General features: G+C 31.3%; 1 protein-coding gene across 2 annotated transcripts in view; it reads right to left on the bottom strand.

The window, feature by feature from the left end:
- Positions 1–17,109, bottom strand: part of LOC121123090 (uncharacterized) — a 32,888-nt gene extending 15,779 nt beyond the window's left edge. The window contains exons 1-4 of one of the 2 annotated variants that reach the window (XM_040718174.1): positions 16,364–17,109; positions 10,872–13,431; positions 7,409–7,638; positions 6,257–6,402 (exon numbers count right to left, since the gene is read on the bottom strand). In XM_040718174.1, coding sequence (XP_040574108.1) covers positions 12,385–13,431; positions 16,364–16,882 — 1,566 coding nt within the window. In that variant the 5' untranslated portion in view covers positions 16,883–17,109 and the 3' untranslated portion in view covers positions 6,257–6,402; positions 7,409–7,638; positions 10,872–12,384. The remainder of the gene's footprint in view (positions 1–6,256; positions 6,403–7,408; positions 7,639–10,871; positions 13,432–16,363) is intronic. The other variant, XM_040718176.1, reaches the window with a different exon arrangement.
- Between the last annotated feature and the right edge of the window lie 2,637 nt (positions 17,110–19,746).

Here is a 19,746-nt window from a genome sequence, read left to right on the forward strand (position 1 = left end):
ATGAAGAGAAACGCACAATAATTTCATTTTAAGTTTTTTTAATTATAACTGTTTCGAATATAATTATGAATTAATCCATTTCTATCAAAAATAATTAAACTCTGTAATTTTTTATACCTTCATGAATAAGAATGAAATTTTTTATTATGATTTACTTGATATTAATTAAACAATTTGGAAAACGGAATAAAGTGTTGGATATCGAGGGATTACTTTCTATCACACTTGTATTTAAGAATATGTATTAACCCTACAAAGACTAATAAACATAGATGCTTAATGCAGCCTATGAGGCCTAGATATAATAGAACAAATGGTTACATACTGAAATTAGATATATATGGTACGTACGTCAACACAAAAACAAGCCAGCATAACTTTTCTCAAAATTGAGCCTGGATTACACTTGTATCAACAAATTATTCCAATATATCCTTTGGAGTCGACATCAATCGCATTTAAAGTAGCGAAAAGTCATCGTGAAAATGAAGGAATCTAAAAAATATAAATATTATATGAAAAACTATAATATCCGGGGCAAATTATTTGGGGAAAAAGTAATTTCGTATTTTTCACCCTATTTTAATGCTTTATATGAAGTGTTACAATAATCTGAATTTAAGCCAAGTATGTCATGTTTTGTTCGATCACTTATTACCAACGAGAATCTTATTTCATAATGCCCTTCTTGTAGAAGTTCTTGTCCCTATTAGCAAAAAGCTCGAATAACCAATTTTCACAAGCCTATATTGAGGCCAAATTTGTACCCCAAGCACGTTGACCATAGAACGGATCATATAATAGTCATTTGGGTGTCAGGTCCAAAATGTAGGATGGATGCATAAGAACTTCCAATCGGAGCTTCCAGTGCTTCTGATTCGTCATCTAAGATATGTGTATCTTGGTGTTGTCTTAATGAAGCATGATTTTTCTCCTTTTCCCTACTGCTGTCCGCTTCTGTTCGATCGCTAGCTTTAAATGTTCGAGTTGCTCACAGTAGAGGGAATCAGCTCATAGTATAATATTCCCTGCCAATTCCACCAAACACACAACAACACCTTCCTGGTAGTCAACCCTGGCTTGGCTGTTTTTTTTTCCGAAAAATTAAATTAATTTTTGAAATTTAAAAAAACAACAACAACGGTCTAGGCCGCTTCGTTGGCTTTCGAACACGATTTCTGTTACTTGACATCGATGTAAGTGATCCATTTTTCATCCCCAATCATAATCCACTTCAGAAATGACACATTTTCCCCTTTCAGTTTGTAAAAGTGTAAAATATGGCAAATTTATTCATTTGAGTCCTCTAAATACTCTATGCACGATAATTCACAACTAAGACAGCCAATCGCAATACCGTCCAGAAAGTGTTTTTTAGTATACACTCACTCCTTTACAAGGCTTTACTGTAGGATTTGATGTAACTAATAATGAACAAGATATATTTGGATAAAAAAAGGACCGAAAAAAAGTAATCCGAAAATACTTTTTCCCCAACCTGTGTGGTTCGTCAACAAAAAAACTGGCAATAAGATTTTTCTCAAAATTGGGTTTATTTGAACAAATAATTATCATCAATCTCTATCAACAAAGTATTCCAATACATTGTTCGGAGTTAATGTACATTGCCTCTAAAGTAGCAAAAATTCATCATTATGATGAAAGAATTAAAAATTTGTATATTTTATTTGAAAGACTAAACTCTTGGTGCCAAATTAAGTATTTGGTGTCAAATTAAGGCTTCAAATCATAGTTAATAATCTTGACTATCTCAGGTCATCCAAGAAATTTGAATATCAAAGCTCATAATTTACGGAAATGTGTCAATGAAATATCTGGCTGTGTTAACCGAGTATATCATATATAAATATACTTTGGTAATTTTCTTCTTTTCTAAATTTTTGTACAATTTTTTTTTGTGGTTACTTATTAGATATATGTATAAAGGCTAAGAAGACAACAAACAAAGAGCTTTCAATTAGGATTGAGTGTTATACAACAACTTTATGATAGTTACCGAACAATTTGTTGTAATATCCATACTGAAAATAAATCTTACACTGGTTGGAATCATTTGTACATTGTAATCTTTAAAATATCTAAGGTAATGGTCAAATTATTAACGTATATATTTCAAGTGAAATATTTTGAAAGAAAATAGACATAACTTCGTACAAAATTCAGTCATGGTATATTGAGGTCAAGGAGTAATAAAATACATTTGATGTTAACAGTATTGCATACTTACACAAATAATAAACCTTGAATGATTAAATAATTAGAGTTTGCATTTTAATCACTGCAAATGCATACATTAATTTAAGACTGAGATGAAATTTGTGGTGCGTCAACATAGAAACAGTTATGGAAAGAAATCAAGAAACCCAATTTTCTATCTTACTTCATTTTTATACAGTCTGATATGTTCCTTAAAAAAATATTTCAATTTTGGCTACTTGAACTGCAATTTCAAATGATTAATAAGAATAATTTGTGAATAAACAAAATTTCAATTCAAAACTTATATCGGCACTTCCCTGGTTTATGTACTAAGGTAGGTGAGTGGTTCTGATGTATAGAGAACATTTGACACAGCCACTCAAACATTACTTGAACTTTTTTTTTCATAACCAGAATTTATTTAAAAGATTTTGAAATACTGGAAACAAATTATATAATGCTACAATAGATTAATATAAACATATAAAACACAAACAAATATTCAAGACCTAAGCTTAATTATATCTAAAATGCTAATATAGTTTCTTAAAATATTTATCACAGGACTGTCAATCTTGGAGCTGAATGATTTCAAGGCGTAGATACAGAATTGAATTGTCATGATCACTGCGTTATGATATATTTTGTCATTGGAAGCTAGTGTTAAAAAATCCTTTCAGCTTACTGAGTCTCCGAAGCGTTCCTTAACCTGCTCTCCAAGAATAGAGTTAACAGGTTTTAAAACTGGATACTCCCATAGAAGGTGTGAAGTTGTCTCTCTTTCTGAATTGCAGAAATAACAATATGGGTTATCTTGATCCTCCTGTGTTCTTGTCACTACTCGATACTCGCGAATCATTTCTCAGACGGAGTATGGAAATGATTTGCGTAGTTCATACAAGCCTGAGGAGCGGCGACATCAATGCTCCTTCGATACCGACTTTATCATATACAATAACGACTGCAACCATAATCTTTGAATCGATTTAACACTTATTGTTTTTACCTGACACCTGAATGAGATATCATTTAGCAAGGTAGTTTGAAATGGATTTTCCTATGGAACCACATAAGCCTTTTAAAAGTTAATGTAGCCAGAAGATTGTGATGCAATCCTTTCAGGTCTCCAAGAACTTCCACACAATTTCCCAGAAGAGAAGGATTCACTTCTGCAAATGCATCAGCTAGAAGTACATTTAGCCCACAAGAAATTGGAACGTTTCTTTTGTATTAGCAATAAGTTTATTTATTTAACCAACTGTACTTAGTTATTGAAAAATCGACTTTATGCCTTTATGACAGTTTTCTTCATTTAGGCCGTTATCTATGACACAGTGGTTCCATAATTCCGATATTTATTTACAATGTATGGATTATTTGTGTGTATGCTCTACTTCTCTTCATTAACTTGTAGGCCTGACTTTGAAAAAGGATGATAAAACTCTATTGAGTTCTATGAATGATGTTATTATCAATACAGTGTTTCCATTGATTATAACAGATGCATCGTCTGCGTAAGCATATACAGAGAGACCATCTATAGGTTGGCTTTTTCTCAATAACTTATTATTATTTATTTGATTGAGAAGAGGATCTACTGCAATTATGAATAGCAAAGCCGCTATCAGATCTCCTTGTTTACAGCCTCTTGACAGCTCATAGGTTCTTAAGGTTTTAACCATACCATAATCGTTTTTGATCTCACCATCATTGACACAATTACTCGTATCATAAAATTTCCGAAGCCTTATTTTTTAGAGTTTTAATAAGGTGTATCAAATGTTTTTTTTCAAAATTGAGGACAATAATAGTACATTTAGTACTTTTTTCGAACGCTTTTTGTAAAATAGCGTTCATGTCTTGCAGCCTACATCCTTGTATAAAACCTCTCCAAGACTTTCTAATAATATCGGGAAGGGTCGATTCAACCCTTTCGGCAACCACATGAGATAATATTTAATAAACTGTGCTCCGCAGGGTGATTGGTCTATAAGTTTATGACATATCGGGGGTTTTTGTCCTTTCTTGGAATTATTGTGCTAACTCGCCCGCAAACATTCGACAAAAATCAAAAAAGATTATGTAAATCTGCACTGTTCAATCAGCATTTTTTACATATACATATTCTGCATGAATAGAGCTCTTCGTAGTAATCGGTGGCAATAATGTTAACAGCTCAGTAAATGTCTTGGAGTTCATTATTGTCATCAAATATGCCCCCCTTCTTACTTGAATGTTATTCAATGATGCCTTATAAGTTGTAGGCATTTTAAGGATGGCTTATTCTGTATAAATAGAAGGTTTAGCTTTATAACTAATAAGGTAATTCCATATCAAACCTACCATTTTTCACCCAACTAATTCATAATTTGCTGAAATTTAGTAGATTTTTAATTCTGCTATCGGATTATTAGTTCCCGAGGGTTCTAGAAAATTGCCGTGGAGACAATACTTCCAAGTGAGCCCCAACCTAATGGGCTGATTAAGGCTACGGCAAAGACACCAAGCAGGTTCAAGCACTCGGGTGTTATTTGATATTAAATAACTCTCAACCTTCATCACAAGAAGCTCAAATTATGACTATTAGAGGTCAACAACCTTGATCATGTATCATGTATAATAAAGGAACTGGTGCCCCCCCCGTGGCACCATCTCATGGATTATTTGAGTCAGAATAATGGGATGTCAATCGGAAAATATTTAAGTATTCAAAAAATTGTGAAAAGTCTTTTAAAAAAATATAATGTCTTTTTTTGTAAAAGGTTATTTTTAGAAATAGAAAAAAAAAAAAGTCACTAAATTCAATGTTTACACAATTTATTAAGGCTTGATATTTTTTTTTGAAAAAAAAGTCATTTAAAGAATAAAATGAAACATTATTTTGTAAAATTTTTTTTTTCAAAAGTTACTTCTATATTGTTTTGGGAAAAAACCCATTTATATTAGAGTTGGAAAAAATTAGAAAATAGTCGGAAAATTTGAAAACTAACAATTCAACTGTCCCCTTCCCCAACACAATTAAAAAAAATGGTGAAACACGACTTGAGTATTTTCCTGGCCTGACTGATATTTCTCCACGTAAGATATCGATTTTTATAACATTTGACGTCCCCTTATCATTTTCTGTCATTTTCCCTCATGACGTATACTACTTTTTCTAACCTTTACAGAACTCAACTTGTTACTACAGATGTTGTTAGTTATAGAATAATATTCAAGTATATCCAGTGCCCCTAGTGGACCAAAATTTTCAACTACTTTGTACAAATATTGATTAGGTTTTTTTGTTTCGCCTCATTGTTTATGGGGCTGGCCTGAAAAGTTATAACAATGACAAAGGTAAAAGTCATTTATTCTGTTTTTTTTCCAGATGGTCTCCTTTTAACTCTATACACTTCTCCCAGCGATGCTCCCATCCCTGTAACCCGTCCAAATAATACTCGGGGTCATTTTCTACATAATAATTGTTCATTTGACAAAACTCTGCACTAAATTTGTTAAGTAATGATGCGTATAATCCTGTAATGGTTTTCCTTTTTGAAGATAATTGATTAAAATAACTCCATGACTATGCCGAAAAACAGTTGCCATCACTTTCCCAGCCAAAAAACAAACAAACAGTATTTGTCATTTTCTACAAAAATACTCACCTCAACTTACTCAAACGACTCTGACATCAATTGCAAGCCCAAAATAGCTGAAACTTTGCGGACTAACTTTCAACAGATCCTAGATAAATGTAAGTAGCTTTTATTTACGAGGCATGCTATCTTTGCATTGAGGTCGGAAACTTTTCAGACAACCCTCGTATGCTTTATAAATCCCCCCTAAAAAAAAAAAAAAAAAAAAAAAACCCAAAGCTCACCTTCTCTAATATCTACAATACTACAATATAACGCTGGAATGAAAATTGAATAAAATAAGTAATGTATTGCTTTTATAAGCACTTCACTCTATAACAACAAAGTTATAAGTTCTGTTCCTTTCAAGTCATATTTCACAAATAAAAATAATTAAAAAATGAAAATTTACTTACCAATGGAACCAACTATCAATGAGAATATTCGTCAGCCTTCTTCTCCAATGATATTTACTAGAGAAAGTCAGACAAGAGCAAAGGGCCTCCAATGTAAAGGCTCCTAAACATGGTACAGCAAAGGAATATAGAACAGGGAGAACCATCTATATACATACAGGGTGTTAAAAAAAATGAATTAAAACCATGATGAGATTGTTATGGCTAGTGTTGTGTCAGGCCTTATTTATTTGGTCCATTTCAGTCATGAGACCGGTCCTATAAGTCCTTTGGAAAGTCCGTACTAGAACGGATTCAAAAAAGGAGAAGTCATGTTGAATTACGTCATCAAGGACTGAACTTTATAAGTTTTAGGATTGAACTGGATCAGCCCCTGATCGAAGTGCACAAGATTACTGTCTTCAGTCCTAAATAAGGACCGGCACAACACTAATTATGACTGCAATGACGGAGTGGCAAAGGGGTCACTGGGTCCATGCCCTCTCCCTACAATGAATATTTTATTTCAAAAGTTGGATATTAAAAAAACGAGAATTAAATTTTTTTCCTTCCTAAAAGACACAAGAATTAGGATATAACGCATTGTGGGAAAAGTCCCGGAATTCATACATAGATGGCGCTATTTTTTAAATTTACGTCCTTTTCAGTAAAATTCTAATCCTTCAAACTTTAGATTGCAAGTTATTGTTCTAAGTGTGACGCTACTTTCCTTATTTCTAAAGCAAAGGACCAAAACAATTTTGTGTATTTTATCTTACACTGCTTCTTGATGGGAAAAAATACCGTTCAATCTTAGCTTGAAAAGTGTTATGGAGTCTCCGCTCTATAAAGCGATAAAAAAAAAAATAATAATGACAATTTTAAATAGCCAATTTTGAACGAAAAAAGTTTGTTTTCTTCATTAAACGAGGGACTTTTCAGCCCATACGTTATTTCCTTAGAGAATAGAGAATATAAGAATCAAATTTTCTCTTCTAAAAACACATTTTTTTAAAACTAATGAAGATTAAAATGATAGAATTATCTGCATTTATTTTATATCAAAATTTTAAATACACCATTTTAAATATGTTGCTAGGGACCCTAAAATTTACGTATGGCCTCCCTGGTCTCTCCTGGCCCTCCGTCACTGCTTATGAGCTATTTATCTACCTGAATAATGACCAGAATTTCCAAAACAGGAAAATGAAATGTTTCACCCAGTGAGTTACAAATATTCGGATGAGGATTTAACGGAAGGAAAGATGATGAATTCTGTGTGTCTACTCCCATGATCAATGTAGGTAACTTTTCCACAAATTTGTTGTAATTGAAGGAATATAATAATATTTACTAACTGAATAAGTACAAAGTAGTAGGCTCTAATTTGTAAACTCACATCACTGTAAAGAAGAGAGAGGTTTTAAAAAAGTAACTTAAATTCCAAGGATAAGAATATCAAATTACTCTTACGTTATGAAGGATCAAATTTTTTAATGCTACAATCATTTTAGGACATGTACTTGCATCATGCCTGATTTTTATACAGACTTGTGATTCTTGGGGGGAAATGATGTATCCCAAGGCTCAATAAATAATATGTAAATAAATATAGTTACAAATTAGCAGAGATGGAGTAAAAGTCATCATACTGCAATTTCCGGACAGTCTTTTTTTTAAAATATTTAAATCCAGCCCTTATAAATCTTTTGAGCTATTTCCAGTCCTCAATTATAATGTAGGGTCCATATTTTACAGACTTTTCTTTGATTCAGAATAAAATAGAGTATGAGTCCAAGTCAAGTCGTTAGTCTTAGCCGTCGAGTTCAATTTAAGTCAGGAGTCTTTGATTGTGAGGTCAAGTCGAGTCGCAAATCTACAAAATCTTCAAGTCCGAGTCAAGTCAAGTTTCGAGTCCAAGTTCTCCCTTTTAACAATCATTGATGCACGGGCTGGACTTAGCTATGTATCTTCAACCCGCAGTTACAACAATGATCCGTTCCTTCATCACTTTTTAGTAGTTAAAGTTTTTTTACCTTTAAGTGTCATATTTCCAACTAAACAAGTGTCCCATTCCAGGACTCCTCTCAAATCTGGCGCAATAGGTAAGAAATTCACGTAAATTTACCCTGTAAAAAGCATAATATATCCTACACCATGAGTTTCACACATATCTTTTCTATGTTTGAAATTTGTGTCCCCTATTTTATCCTTTAAATTTGTTAATTCATTGATTCCCTGCGGACGGTTTCTGCGATGTGACGATGTCATTTTTTTTTTTTTTTTTGACACTAACATTGAAAGTAATGGTTGAAAAACGCATATTCTGCCATTCTAGTCACAAGTAGTCATATAAAAGGACTGATAGAATATTCGACATATTTAAAAAAGGTTATAAGATACTAAAATAAAGTTAAAATGGGATTGAAAAAGTTTATTGGTAATTTCGTAAATACATTTCTAAATTATGATTAAATTAATTGAATTAAAATGTATTAAATAAGTTTGTGGAACCAGAATTAAATAAGGATTATGACTTTTTGTCAAATGCTTTATAGTAGTGAAATTACATCAAATGTTACAGGTCGGACTGTGTTAAGGAATTCAAAAGATGCAAGACCCTTGGGCTCAAAAAACGCTAAAACCCGTTTGATAGGATGGCCCTGGAAAATAAATGATTTTGCTTATCTCATGCCTCCATTTTGTTCACTTCAAAATAAAACTTTCCTATGTAAAATATTTTTGACTATAATTAATATTAAATGGAGGCCATTGCTTCCTAACGTTTTGCCCTATATTATTAGAAATTATTAATAGCTGGCGAAAAAGAATCCTTATCTTGAATCACTGAGCCCGGATTGTATTTGCAATTGGGGCGGCCAAAATAGCACTTGGGATGAAAGGTCCCAGGCTTCACACTTAGAAGGTATCATGTCCAGTAAGTTATAACCTTCACAAGACAGCTGTCAAAATTTAATGACAATATATTCAGGGGCGTTTGCAGGGACTGGAGGGACTGTAGCCCCCCTCCTCGATTTCTTCTTCTTTTTACTATAATTTTTTTCTACAAAATTTAATTTTTCTGAATAGTTGTGAATTGTTTAAATTTTCAAAAAAAATAATATTTGAATTTTTTTTCCAACAAGTTTAATTTTTTTTTCAAAAAACCCAAAAAAATAAATATATATATATAATCCTGCGGACGCCCCTGCTATTATTTAGTTTTGTGAGTTATTTTGTGTTACGCTACTTTTGTTATTTCCAAAACAATGTATAAAATAAAATAATTTTGAACGAATAAAACGTGTTTTGTTTGTTAACTCAAGGAATTTTACAGCCCATGTATCTTATAATGTTGACGTCATCAAAGGCGCCCTTATCATATTTGTTTTATGGGGGGAGCCGGCTGTTACTTTATTTTTCTTTAAGGGAACGGGGATGAAAAATTCTGCAAAAGGGGGGGGGGTATCCAACGATTCATTAGTCCCTATGGTCCGAAATCAAAATTTAACGGATACTTGTTTCGAATATTATAAGTGTTTTGCCAAATTTTCAGATGTAAATTAAATAGAATCAAGATGAATGATACAAAGAATCAATAACCCAATATTATTACTATGAGAAGATAATTATTAATTATTTTTATAATAACATTTGCATATTGCAATTGTTTATGTAGATGACGTTCCAAGCACTACATAATAAAGATAAATATAGATTCTACGTTCGATATAACTAATATTATATTTTTTAACGAGGATTAAGTATTAAGTAATACTATAAGTTTTTTAATATCTGTAAAGTTCGAGTACCCGAAGCTTGTTCAGATCGTGGATAATACAAATTTACAATTAACCTACCCAAACATCGGATCTGAATCCCCGCTCCTCTTATTTTTATTGATCACTATTATAGTCTTTTTAAGATCAGTAAAAGTTATTGAAGCTAAAGTCAGTTCGGAAATTGATATTTTCGTATATTACAACTTTACTAATATTGTACCCGAATAATTCGAATCTGGATTCCAGACCCGTCCTATTCTTAATAAACATTTTTATAGGCTTTTTAACATTCGAAGAATCCCTCAGATCTTTTCATGATACAAGTGATTTATACCGTACCCGTATTATTTGGATCCGCATCCCAGACTCATCCTATCTTTATTTAACGATATTTTATGCCTATCCGAAAAATTCCTTAGATCTTTTTTAAGATCTTGTATTAGTTCGAGTACTCGAAGCCAGTAATGTTATCTGATTCTTTCAGAGAATGCAAGTTTACTAATACTTCGAGTACCCGAAGCCAGTTTGGGCCTCAGATACTTTTGGATAATACAAGATTACTTATACCGTATCCGGGTACTTCGAGTCCGATCTAAACCCGTCCTATCTCTACTCGTTAGTAATAAAATTTATTTTAATTCTACGTTTTCATTTGCTTTTAAAAATAAAAACGTCCGGAAATGGTGAGAAAATGTACAATTTTATCCAAAAGTTTAAGAGTCAGCTCTGAACGTCTCTCAAATGTTACAATTCCTGGTATATTTTTACTATTAGAACCGATTAAGATTGTGAGAGAGAATGGAAATAAAAACACTGCATCACTAATAGAAATGTATGATTTATATTGTACTTACATATGTGCATCCTATGACTATCGTGTCCTGTGTTGAATGGAGACACTTACAAAAAACCAATATATAAAAATGAGACCATAATGAATTGCACTTTCTTAATAATGAGATAATAATGAACCGTTTTATTCAACAATAAAAATACAATAACAGCAAAATTAAAGAAATGTTGAAAAGGAGGTTTTCATAACAATAATACTATTTTTTTATTTTAAAAACATATAAATGAGAGAGTCAGCATATTACATCGCTTCTTTATTACCTTGAGAAAATCAATTCACAATATAAAAGTATTTATATACTTGGATATTATGTTCATTAGAGTGGTCCTTAAATGTGTACATTTTCGAAATGTTGGGGGACATTCTTCAAAAATGTTCTCTTTCATAAAAAAAAAAAATATTACTTCGACAATTTGAGCCAAAGTGATCAATGTTTAGAACAGTGATCTGTGATTCATGTAAGTGACCATAGGGTCTCCCACTTTTGATGAATTTTTTATCTTTAACACCCCTAAAAATTTAATATATGTCATAAAAATGCTCAATGCTCATAATTTTCGGGGGAAAATGTACAAATTTCTCTTTTATAAAAAAAGATTTTTCGTTCAAATAGTATTTTGACAAAAATTTAAACATAGTTTTTAGTGAAATTTGACAATTATAAAAAAAAACAAATCCAAATTATCACCCCTTCCCCTCTTCCACCTGTAGACGTCACCATTATATAGTTTGGCTCCCCAACTTGCAAATACGGCATCAAAAATCCGCGTGAAATGTGTTTAATTAAAAATCTTGTATAAAAAATAGTAGGACCAAATATTCCAACAGAATTATCTGCTCGTCTCAAAAATAAAAATGGGCTCAAAAGTAATAAAAAGCTTGAGAATCACTTGCTTAGAGGTTGGGCATTGTCTTTGAACTTTCTAAATTTCATTATATTTTTACCTTAAAAAAGTCACTATAAATCAAAATTGAGCATTTTATAAGAAAGAAACTATTTTAAATAAATAAATAATCTGTCGATAGTTTTTCTATAGTTGTATCGTAAAATGATTATTTATGAAAAAATGACACTTAATTATTTATTATTGTACAACGTATAGCCCGCACTTTTTTTTTCTTAGTAAGATACGCAATTATTTTTTTTGTAGCATCTTTGAAAGTAGTAAAAAGGTAAATATTTATTTCTTTATTAAATTATTTTTTTGTAATCATTCGAAGCAATATTGGTCCATCAACAACAAAAATGGCATAGTGAAATAAATCGCACGAACAACCTTTAAACCTAAATTATGTACCGAATATGTCCCCGAAATTTTGAAAGGTTCAAATTTAAGACCCACTCTAATCCACATATACATACATAATAATATAAATCCTAGTTAAGAGTATGTGAGACCGCTGAATGGAGTAGAAAGAGAGACACATCATCAGAGGAAAATATTTCATGGCGAAACAATATATATATATATATATATTTGTATAATAAATTACATTGTTTGTTCTATATTTTACTAATTCGTATTCACGAATGAATCCGACCTAAAGTAGTCATAATAGAAATTATCTCCACCTTGATCCATAGGATTACGCCTTGCATCAGAAGCAACAAACTGGGTGATCCCAGAGCGCCTTAGAGCATTCGAAGATTTCCTTTGCCTTGGAAGAAAGGGCTTTTTGTGTCGTTTGTCCTGTTTTTCTTGTTGCTGTTTCCTCAAAAATTCAACAGCCTTTGTTTGAGCATAGGTTCGTCTCGGAGGGCCACCTCCTCTTCGTCGCTTTTTAGATGCGCTAGTGGATGAACTTTTTGCCAGCTCAGACACAAATAGTCCCACCCCAATTACTCCTCCTAAGACAGCGGGGATTAAAGCAGCACTAGCATCAAGGCCATTTCCATTGTTTGAAGTAGAGCTTTGAGTCAAAGCGCTCTCACTACTTGCAGTTGAGCTCTTTGTTTGAAGGAAGCTATTGCTTATGAACTCCATTTGATGAGAAATCATAGAGAATATACTAGATAAACCGAATTGAGAGGATTCGGTCGTTGTGATTGGCTCAGTTGTAGTTGTCGTCATCATTGTTGTTGTTGTTGTTGTTGTAGTTGTGGTGGTAGTAGTAGTTGTTTTTGCTGTTGTTATTTCTGGTACAATTTCTATAGGATCTGGGATGATGAGTGGAGCCAGAGAAAACGCCGATGAAATTACTCCTCGCCTTGTGGTTGATGTAGTCATGGTTGAAGTACTTGATATCGTTGCTCCTGGGATAATTGTGCTCATAGAATCCGAACTGTCTAGGATTTTATCTTGATTATTGGTTACAATAACAGGCCCAGGAAGAAATTCAGAAATAGTTAGAAGATCTGGTCGATCTACAATGATGCGGTCCGTTTGTTTCTTGGTGTTTAACGAATCAAAAATTTCCTTTAAGTTTGAGGAACTTGTAGAGGGAATGTCGTTATTTAAATCAAATCTCAGAGCATTACTAGTGTCCTTCTCTCTCTTTATGTTCTGGAAGACTGAACTCAAATAGTCAGAGCTTTGATCAGGTCGACTTTTAAATGGATTCTAAAAAATAAAATGGGAAGAAATGAAAAATCAATATAATTATATGATTATAAATATCATTAACATAAAACAATCTTGAGTAAAAGTCCAGAAATTGAAAAAAATCCCAATTTATTTATTTACTTCATATATATAAATACAGCCCAATATTTCATTTGATTCAATTATAGGCTTGGTATTCAAGTTTGTGATATAAGTTAAATAGAAAAGAATGTTATCTTTAGTTTAAAATAGTTATAATGACCCTCAAATGGGCCTTCAAATCAAATCAATTAATTTCTTATTCGTTTATCGTGAGGCTCAATATGAGCTATTTAAAGTGAAAGTTTCGGTTAATTATGGGATCGACTTCAAATTAGTTGGAAGAGTTAGATACGTAAGAATTTAGGCTATAATTTAGAGCCTTTAATTGATTTTAAGATTTATCATTCTTTTATTTTGTCGATCCATTTAGCCTATGTATGTGCAATTTACGGGTTCTCAAAAGGGTTAATATGAATAATTTTTTGATATAAACAGAGAATAATTCATCTAAGAATACAAATGTAATCCACGCTCAATTTTGAGTAAAATCATTCTATGTTGTTTTTATGTTGATGGCCACATATATAAGTGTGTAACAAAAGAAAAATTGAAATATGAACGATTTTGAATACTTTTATTTACTTTGGTTATGGCAATTTTTTATGCTGTATAAAAATGAATGTTATTGTTATGACGACATAGGAATATATACACACACAGTCTGTCTCGTCTCGTCAAATTATGTCATTAATAAAAAGAATGACTATAAATTTCACGCTTCATAGCATAATGTATCCTTCACGTCCATTTTGATAAATGGGAACTAAGAGGGGACTACGTGACAAAATGGTAGTCAATCCGTTTTCCAAACAAGTGACCTTTTAAAGTAAAAAAAGAAAGATTCTGAAAACCCTTCAGTCAAGATGTATTATACATATATATTATATATTTTGTACTAATTTATGTATTATATACTACATGAATTAGTAAAAAATATATGCAATCATTAACAAGTGAGTCTTTTGTAAGATATTATCATCCAACCACAAATTATGTCGAAATATGCGTAGTGTATAGTACATACTTTTATCTCATCCTATGACTTAAAACCAAAGAGAGAGGAAATCGTCATAAATTATGAAATAAACATTAGGAATAATAAGATATCTGCTTAATTAAATGAACATGTGGCAAAATCAAACTGTAAGACATAACGCTTCCTTATTTAGAAGAAAAATGTACTCTCAGGCCATTTAAAAATTGTTCAGGAGAGACGAAATAAAATGTTTTGATCTATAAACATGATGTTATCTACATTAATAAAGCAAAAGTTTGTCTGAATGTTGGTCGAATCCTAATTTTTGAGTGTTTGCCTAATATTTTAGAACTGCGTGACTACTTGATCTAATTAATAACAATGTTAACTTTAGATGTTATTTTTTATAAATCTATACTAATAAAGCAAAGTTTGTGTGTTGGTCTGTGAAGGGCTCATTTTTTAAGTGGTTACTTAATATCTTATAAATGTGTTATTTTTTTTAAATCTAAGAAATAACATAGTGTAGCAACGAGCGTGTGTAGCTGAAGCTCAGAATTAAAAAAGAAAAGAAAAAGGGAGTACGTACTATCTATATTATTAAAGTAAAGTCTGTCTATCATTTTGCCAACGCCAAATAACTCCGAGCAATGCTGGGTATTCCCGTTAGTACCTAATAAGGGCGTCTACAGGATTATATTTTGAGGGATCTTGATTTTGTAATTATTTTGAAAAAAAAAATTGAAAAATTAAATTTCAAATATTAAATTTTCCGGAAAAATAAATTGACAGCTGTTCACAAAAAAAATAATGTCTTTTAGATAAAGATTTCAAACTCCATAGCTTTTAAAAAAAGTTAAACTTTTGGAAAAATAATATAAAAACTCCCAGCTGTTGACAAAAAAACTAAATTTTTGGTCAAAAATTTAAGGATTCAATCTAATATTATATTTTTTTCTCTGCTGCATAATTTAGCTGAATTACATTTTTATATGAAAATAAATCATTTCATAAAATAAAAATTACCTCAATTTTCGAGCATAACTTTTTTATACATACCAAAAAAAATTATAATAAAATGAAAAAAATTCTTAATTTGGATGGGTCTACAGCCCCTGCGGACGGCTCTGGAATACCATGTGATCAATATTTGTATAAAAAATTTGTTCTTAGGGACAATTTTTTTGTCCACTAAGAGTGTTTAGTATTACTTTGTACAAACTACGGAGATATGAATTCCATGAATTCTCTCTTTTAACAGAATTAACAAGGCAAATTCTGAGAAGGGAAGAAAAGTTGTACACGGCAAAAGGGAAAATGACATAAAATGATATAGTGACGTCAGTTGTGCTATTATAAAAAGAGACATCTTACGATGGAAGAAATGTATCCCTAGAACCATAAATCTACTTAAGCTAACAAGCAAGTTTCTCCACTTTGTTTTTAAATTAATGAGAATAAATTATTGATAAACTTTGATTTTAGTGTTTTTTTAATATTAATTGATAATCTGCATTATGACCCTTATGTTTAGAATTTTACTTTAAGTTTAAGTCAATTTTCACAAAAATTGTACATTTCATGGTTTTTATAAAAAAATTATGGACGCCTCGGACATAATGTAAAAAGAAAACGATTGTTCAGACTGTTTTAAATTAATTTAATTCTAAATATTTGCAATGAAAGTTACATTTCGACATAATTTGAGCCCATAAAACCTCATTTATTTTTCAAATTTAAAGAAATTGAATTGAATTGCTATTAAAATCCATATAAGTGCACTCCTGAAAGTCTCAATTATTCACCCAAAAATCGAGTTTAAGAATTCATTTATAAAATATAAATCCAAGGATAAAAATGTTAAAACCTTACTTTGTTATTTCCTTTAAACGATGACAAATTATAGAGAGGCCATTTATTCCTAGAATTGTCAATGATGTTTTTGTATGGACTTAATGTAACGACTTGAAAGGGTTTTAGGCGCGAATAATTATTATTGTTCGGGATCATATTTGAAAGAGGCTTTTTGATTTTATCATGAGATGATGGATCCTTTCTATGAGACTGACTAAAATCTGTAGAGGAGAACGTAAAGAAAGGACCATGGGTTGTGGAGCTAAAGATGGGATAATAGGGCGGTCGCTCAGTTGAGGTTCGGGAGTTGATGAAGGTTTGATTATTTAGATATAGGTCTAGAAGTTCATTCAAGGCGTTGAATGTTGGACGAGAGGAGACAAATGTTGGAGATTTTCTTAGTAAAATCTCTCCGTTTGCAGTTTGTTTGACTAGGAAAGGAGAGTCGGGATTTATGAATACTGAGGTTTTGGAGTTGGCGAAATGGAAGAGGCCCATCATTATTATGAACATCATGGGCTGTAAGTTGATGTTCATGGTGCTGCCTTTATCGTCACTAGTTTAAATTTCTCTTTTCTTCTTGAGCTACTAACCTTTTTGAATGGATGGATGTTTCATATACACATCTGTTGTTTGAAATTCCTCTTCTTAGTAAAAATAACTACAATATACAAATACAAAGAACCGTCGTGGCTGTATGTGATCAAATAAAATGAGGACGAAGAATATATATAAGAAAGTGAAACTAACTGATGTTAATTTTACGCTGTTAATAATCCTACTGAATACATATTATATCTTTTTCAGAAATAAAAGATTTTTTTTACCATTATTTAAAGAATAAATATCCTATATAATTACATGCCTGCATTTTAAAGCAACGCGTTTATTTTCACACATTTTAAACCATGAGTTGTGTTATCCAATGACGATGATTCTTCAGTTATTCTATGAGTGAAACATAATTGAAACTTATACAATTAGGTATTAGATTAACAGAAAAATAGTTTATACTTAGACACAAATTTCAGAAGTCAGGCATTGGATCTTGTGATATTGAAACCATACATATGTTGTAATTTTGTATCGAATTAAAAAAATTATGAATTTTTAGCGTAAAACTTCTTACACTTAAAATTAGTTACAATATACTCTTAAATATAACTAAATGTTATTGTTACCACAATAAAAATATTATAGTACCGGTTCCAGTATCAAGTAGGGGTACTTTTTCGATTATATATTAAAAACCGATGGGGCACATAAAATTTTAAATTTAAAAATAATAATCGCATATATCATATTTTGCGTCACAAATTTTCCTTCAGTAAAAATGTTTTCGGTTTATAGTCCTATAACTATACGCTACAACGTACGTCGTATGGTTTCGGTAGCTATGGTTTATGAAGTAATACTACTCGATTTGAATATTCCAGTCTTTGATTTTTGCTTTACTTGATTTATGAAGCAAGCAGTTTGAGTTCGTTTTCGTATATAAAAAAATTATCTAAAGTATTTGCAAATTTAAAAATGGAAAAAACTGTCACCCCCAATTCGCCCTGTAAGAAAAAATTTAATGAAACAACAGGGATTAATTTTTTTAAGGATTTATTTACTAAAAGAAGGTCATTCGACAAAATTATGTAATGGGACAAAAAAATATATATACTAGGTTGTGCTCGTATTACAGATTTTATTTCGAATTAAACCACACCCATGCCCTATTGGTTGGATGAAGTTGCACTGATTAAGTATAAGTAAAGAGTACAATTACTCCGTATAACCTATCAATTACCTGGGAAGTCCATATGCATGACGTATATTTCCTTCTCTAGGAGTAACCAAGTATCGAATCTACTCACATTGTGTTTATTTATTTGTAAATATTTCTTAAATATTATAACATAGATATTTATGAATGATTCCTAGCTTGTCTTTGTCACATAGTCCTGTTTCCATCCCCTCTCCAAATCAGAGCAAAACATTCATTTTAGTGTTATGAAACTTTATAATATCTCACGGAGAATACATTTTCAACCGCAATTACCATACAGATGTGATAAATATTATCCATTATTATTTAAAGCATACATCCTTAGAGTTTGAAAAACACATTGTTTGCATCACTTTCTCCAAGCTGAAGGATTTGATTGCCTCAGCATATAGTTTTTTAAATAATTTCATTCGGTAGATTATATTTATGAGTCTTTGTTAGTTACTAAATGTAATTGGAATCAATCATTATTATTGATTCCAATTATGATTATAATTACAAATCTTTTCGGATTCGAAGGATTATATATAATTGATACAAATACTTAATATTTTGTACATATAAACAAGCAAAGAGCAATATAGTTTATACTGATCCCTGTTAGCAGATATGTTGTCTATCAATGTTACTCTATTTTTTATAATATTTATGCAGAGCTGGTTTTCACGTTCACTCCAATTTAGACAATATTCCTATTGCCAACGATGGTATCCCCAAAATATCAATAGTTCATTTGTATTTAATGACACCTGTCAATTTTCTAATTTTATTGCAGAGGGTTACTTTACTAGCATAAAAAGGTATGCACTATCAAGGTTAATAGAAATACAAGGTTATATCATCATATGATCGGGGTTGCAAGCATTTTCAATTTGATGTACCGCACCGACTGGTGGGTAAGACAGACATATTTTGACGCTATCGAGTATAACAACGGTATACAAACAACATATATTACTAGGAATTATATAATTAACAGCAACAGTATATACTCTTTGGTGTCACTATTAAAAAAGGTTGCAGAAGTCAAACATCAGCCGGAAAAGCGTTATATAGTTCGAGAGTCTAACACGGTAGATTTCATCCTATAAGGTACAGAAAGTTTGACAACATGAAATTACTTCCAGACGCCCTGACAATAGCTTCTGGATGGTTTATTTGAACCATACGGTATATTGACAAAAATTGCACAAAATTGTTTATTCATTAATTTCATTCTGTTCATTTTCCATATTAATTCCTATAATTAATTATTTCTTTTGCAGAATTTACCATGGATAAATTCATGGAGGTTGGGTGGTTTGCTAATGAGTAATTTATGATACCCTTAACACCCCATAGCAGATACAAAGTACTCTCATAGGTAACTAAATTTGGACAAAAATTGATTACGTGGTAGTTGTTTTGACACTTAGTTTTAGGTTTCGTCTTGGGACAAATGATGTGTTTGGAAAACAATAAAAAAAAGTAGAAAAGAAACAATTTCCGTTCAAAGATTTTTTCCTTTAATCCTTTCAGGTACTCAAGTGTTCAAAAATGAGCAGAACTTATTTTCTGCTCAATATCCTAGCCTGATTGAATTACAATTAGCTCTTCCTAAGCTTTGAATAAGTTTCAACAACCAACT

Source organism: Lepeophtheirus salmonis, chromosome 8 (genome assembly GCF_016086655.4).
Source record: "Lepeophtheirus salmonis chromosome 8, UVic_Lsal_1.4, whole genome shotgun sequence".
Classification (NCBI taxonomy): Eukaryota; Metazoa; Arthropoda; class Copepoda; order Siphonostomatoida; family Caligidae; genus Lepeophtheirus; species Lepeophtheirus salmonis.